The sequence below is a fragment of the Bison bison genome, unplaced genomic scaffold (genome assembly GCF_000754665.1).
Source record: "Bison bison bison isolate TAMUID 2011002044 unplaced genomic scaffold, Bison_UMD1.0 scf7180017864508, whole genome shotgun sequence".
NCBI classification, from domain to species: Eukaryota; Metazoa; Chordata; class Mammalia; order Artiodactyla; family Bovidae; genus Bison; species Bison bison.
Genome location: NW_011495064.1, coordinates 10,732,530 through 10,736,978, shown reverse-complemented (window position 1 = coordinate 10,736,978; position 4,449 = coordinate 10,732,530). Strand labels below are relative to the sequence as shown.

Genomic DNA, 4,449 nt, shown 5'->3' with positions numbered 1-4,449 from the left:
ACTGACTCGATGGATGTGAGTCTGAGTGAACTCTGGGAGTTGGTGATGGACAGGGAGGCCTGGCGTGCTGCGATTCATGGGGTTGCAAAGAATTGGACACGACTGAGTGACTGAACTGAACTGAATAGTAGGTAAGATATCATATACCACACAGCAAGGCTGGTTACCCTTCTTCCCCAACTGGCACAATGTCAGAGGTCCATGATGCTGGAAGGATACACATGAGTCAGAATTCGATGGGAAACACACCCTTAGCTACCAACTCCCTGACCCAATTAGAGTGTGAAGTGAAGAGTGAGGTTATTTTTGTGGTACCAGGAAGAGATCAATGGTATCAGAACAGTGAGCACCTCCAGGTGTGTATAACCTTGGAGAAAGCCAGTATAACTGCTGGAGGGTGAATTTAACTTGAGTTTTGGATAAGTTAAAGTCAGTTAAAAATCTTAAATTCCATAACTTGAGAATCTCTATTTGACTTTCTGACCAAAATCTTTTCATAAATTTCCAATGCTTCAGCATTAAATCCAAATGTCTCAGGACGGGCACATGGCATATACGGCCTTTCTTCATCTAACCTTTGTCTACCTCTAAAGCCTTACTCCTGCCTCTGCCTGATAGGCTCCTGACATGGAACCATGCGTTTATCTCTGAAAAATGATTTATCTTGCTTTCTCATGCCCCTGGTCTCCTTTTTGAGTCTCCCTTTCCTCTCCCTCTGCTTGGTTAATTCCTACTTGTATTTTAAAACTCAGTTTAAATATTTTCTCTTCAGAGAAGTGTAGGATCTGGTGCCAGTAGTGACTGGTAGGGGTAGGCAGTCTAGGACCATCAGGACTGGAAAGTTAGTGACTGAGAACCCATTCTGGGGAGGTAGAAGGTAGGCAGGACACATATGAACTGAGAATATAATCCCCTGGCACATGTTCCATTGTTCCATCAAACTTCACTTATAAAGCACAAATTCAAAAATAAAATTATCAAGAATTTTAAGACAGTTACCCAAAAGCATTAAATTCTAAGCATGGGATCTTTTTAAATGCAGGGCCTTGTATGACTGTACTGGTCATAGGCCCAATGAAGCCAGCCCTGCATGTAAGTCTCTTCATACAGCAAAATGTAATAAACCAAGTTATTCACTAATAAGCAATTAAACAAACAAACTATGGTCCAACCAGAAAGTAAAAAAACATCATGTATCCAGTAAAAAATGAAGCATGTCTACAGATACTAACATAGACAGCTGTACAACACACAAAGAGGGTTACAGATTATGTATGTGATGATCCCATTAAAATATAAAGTATTTCTATATATCTATTTGTTAGAACATTACAAAGGATACCCCAATCTCTTGAGGAGGAAGGAATTTTTAATTTTCTTTACCTATAATGTTTCAGATTTTACACTAATATATATATATAGCTTCTAAAATTAAAAATAAGATTAAAAACTGAACTCTATCACCTAGAAACACTTTTCTGGACCACAGTGAAATCTTTTGGATTTATTTCATTTAAGAATATAAAAAGACCATGGAAAATAATCTTCCTCAGCTGTAAAAGACTACTCATTAAAATTCTACCCATTCTTTTAACCTTTTCATTTAATCCTTACCCTCATTGCTGGGCTCTTCAACAGGGGATGCTGAGTTCATACATTCTAGGACTCCCTTTGTGATCTCAACCACCTGAAGCTTCCTGATCCTGACTAGGTCTGTATCTTTCAATCCTTCCTCCAACTGTTTGACCACCTCTTTTCCAGGCTGTGAAGTCAGAACGGTAATCTGGAAATAAAACAAAGAATCATTGTGCCCTTTTTCGCTGATGTACAGAGTGAAGAATGTTAAGAGGTTAGATCTAGAGGATAAACATTGAAGAAATTGGTAGTAGTGTCTTAGAGCACAGAAGAGGATTTAATTGTAACTTGCAAATCAAGTTTTATTTGACAGATTCTGGTGGGAGAGGTCTGGTGCGATAGATCATCACAGCACCCTTCCAAACACACTGAATCTACCCCAGAAAGTGACTAGTGAGAAGCCATCCTTGTTTCAGTGTTTTTTTGGCCATGCCACAGCATGTAGGATGTTAATTCCCCAGCCGGAGACTAAATCCACACCACCTGCATTGGGAGCACGGAGTCTCAACAACTGGACTGCCAGGGAAGTCCCCCACTGCGTTTCAGCTTTTAAGATTGCTTGAATCACAGGCAGTATCCCTCTTGCTCAAAGTGCTTTGATTTCATGAAGAAACAAAGGAAACAGAATCCTTAAATTCCACTTGTTAGATGTGTACTAAGTATCAGAGAGCTTATATGCTCTTTTCTCAGTGGTACTTCCATTGGATGGCTCTCCTTGCTCAATCTGAATCCAGGCTGAACATCAAACTCTGGAAGGCAAGTATTAAATATATGCAATTTTCTTTTGTACTTAGACATTTTGATTGGTGAATAAGCATATGGATGAGAGCATAATTATTTTTAAACTCATTTGTTTGATGCCTGATGTTACAGAGACTGAATGTATTTTAACTCACTCACATACCCAATGGAGTGCCTAGTGATGACCTTCAAGTGAATGAAACAGCGAACAACAGAAGGATGGCAAATAATGAAGGATTTCGATGGACTGAAATGGGAAGAAAGCTTAGTGTCCTAAGGCCAGCATCTCTTACCTCCAGGGAACTGTAGGTCAGAGCTGCACCTGTGCTCATGTGTCTGCTGTACTGTTTGAACTGCTGCAGCCCATCCTCTATTGCCAGCTGCAGAGAAGTGCCTTGTGGTCTGAAACAACCTTCTCTTTGCAGCATGCGGAGTTCTGAGATGCAGGCCTGCAGCCTAGCAAAGTTCCCTTTCACTTGCTGCAGAGAAAAATGAATCAAGGGTGCACATCTTTAGTGACTCAGGTTACAGATTAATTGGCAGTCTAATTTATTATCCATTATTACTTGAGTACTTTTCCCTTCCTGAAAATCCATTTATTTGACCAAGATCTATGGAATGCACATTCCATTCTAGGCACTGCACTAAAACCTTCCCTAAATTTCCCTACAATTTGCAGCCAAAAGGCATTGATTATGCGGAGTTACTAGAAACAGAAAATGTGTTTTAACTCATTCACTCTCCCAAAGGAAGGTTCAGTTGTGACTGCTCAGTTTTATTGCAAATTGGAGGCCTAGCAGTGTCACTCTCAATGTGTCACTCTTCATTTCTCAGTCAGTCTAGGAACTGGGAGGCACTCTATTCAAGAGTGATATTTTACCAGAAATGAGGATTTTGATGTGGTTGATCATTTAAAACTGAGTTCAGTTGCTCATTCATGTCCGACTCTTTGTGACCTCATAGAGTGCAGCACACCAGGCCTCCTGTTCATCACCAACTCCCGGAGTTTACTCAAACTCATATCCATTGAGTTGGTGATGGCATCCAACCATCTCATCCTCTGTCATCCCCTTGTCCTTCTGCCTTCAATCTTTCCCAGTATCAGGGTCTTTTACAATGAGTCAGCTCTTTGCCTCAGGTGGCCAGAGTATTGGAGTTTCAGCTTCAACATCACTCCTTCTAATGAATATTCAGGACTGATCTCCTTTAGGATGGACTGGTTGGATCTCCTTGCAGTTCAAGGGACTCACAAGAGTCTTCTCCAACACCACAATTCAAAAGCATCAATTCTTCGGCGCTCAGCTTTCTTTATAGTCCAACTCTCACATCCATACATGACTACTGGAAAAACCATAGCCTTAACTAGACGGACCTTTGTTGGTAAAATAATGTCTCTGCTTTTTAATATGCTGTCTAGGTTGGTCCGGAGAAGGCAATGGCAACTCACTCAAGTACTCTTGTCTGGAAAATCACATGGACAGAGGAGCCTGGTAGGCTGCAGTCCATGGGGTCGAGACGAGTTGGACGCGACTGAACGACTTCACTTTCACTTTTCACTTTCATGCATTGGAGAAGGAAATGGCAACCCACTCCAGTGTTCTTGCCTGGAAATCCCAGGGACAGCGGAGCCTGGTGGGCTACCATCTATGGGGTCACAGAGTCGGAAACGACTGAAGCAACTTAGAAGCAGCAGCAGCAGCTAGGTCGGTCATAACTTTTCTTCCAAGGAGTAAGCGTCTTTTAATTTCATGGCTGCAGTCACAATCTGCAGTGATTTTGGAGCCCCTCAAAACAAAGTCTGCCACTGTTTCCACTGTTTCTCCATCTATTTTCCATGAAGTGATGGGACCAGATGCCATGATCTTCGTTTTCTGAATGTTGAGCTTGAAGCCAACTTTTTCACTCTCCTCTTTCACTTTCATCAAGAGGCTCTTTAGTTCCTCTTCACTTTCTGCCATAAGGGTGGTGTCATCTGCATATCTGAGGTTACTGATATTTCTCCTGGCAATCTTGATTCCAGCTTGTGCTTCTTCCAACCCAGCGTTTCTCATGATGTACTCTGCATAGAAGTTA

General features: G+C 41.5%; 1 protein-coding gene across 1 annotated transcript in view; it reads right to left on the bottom strand.

Moving 5' to 3' along the window:
- Positions 1 to 4,449, bottom strand: part of M1AP (meiosis 1 associated protein) — an 87,597-nt gene that overhangs the window by 59,229 nt on the left and 23,919 nt on the right. The window contains exons 2-3 of the mRNA XM_010829713.1: positions 2,670 to 2,855; positions 1,615 to 1,783 (exon numbers count right to left, since the gene is read on the bottom strand). Coding sequence (XP_010828015.1) covers positions 1,615 to 1,783; positions 2,670 to 2,855 — 355 coding nt within the window. The remainder of the gene's footprint in view (positions 1 to 1,614; positions 1,784 to 2,669; positions 2,856 to 4,449) is intronic.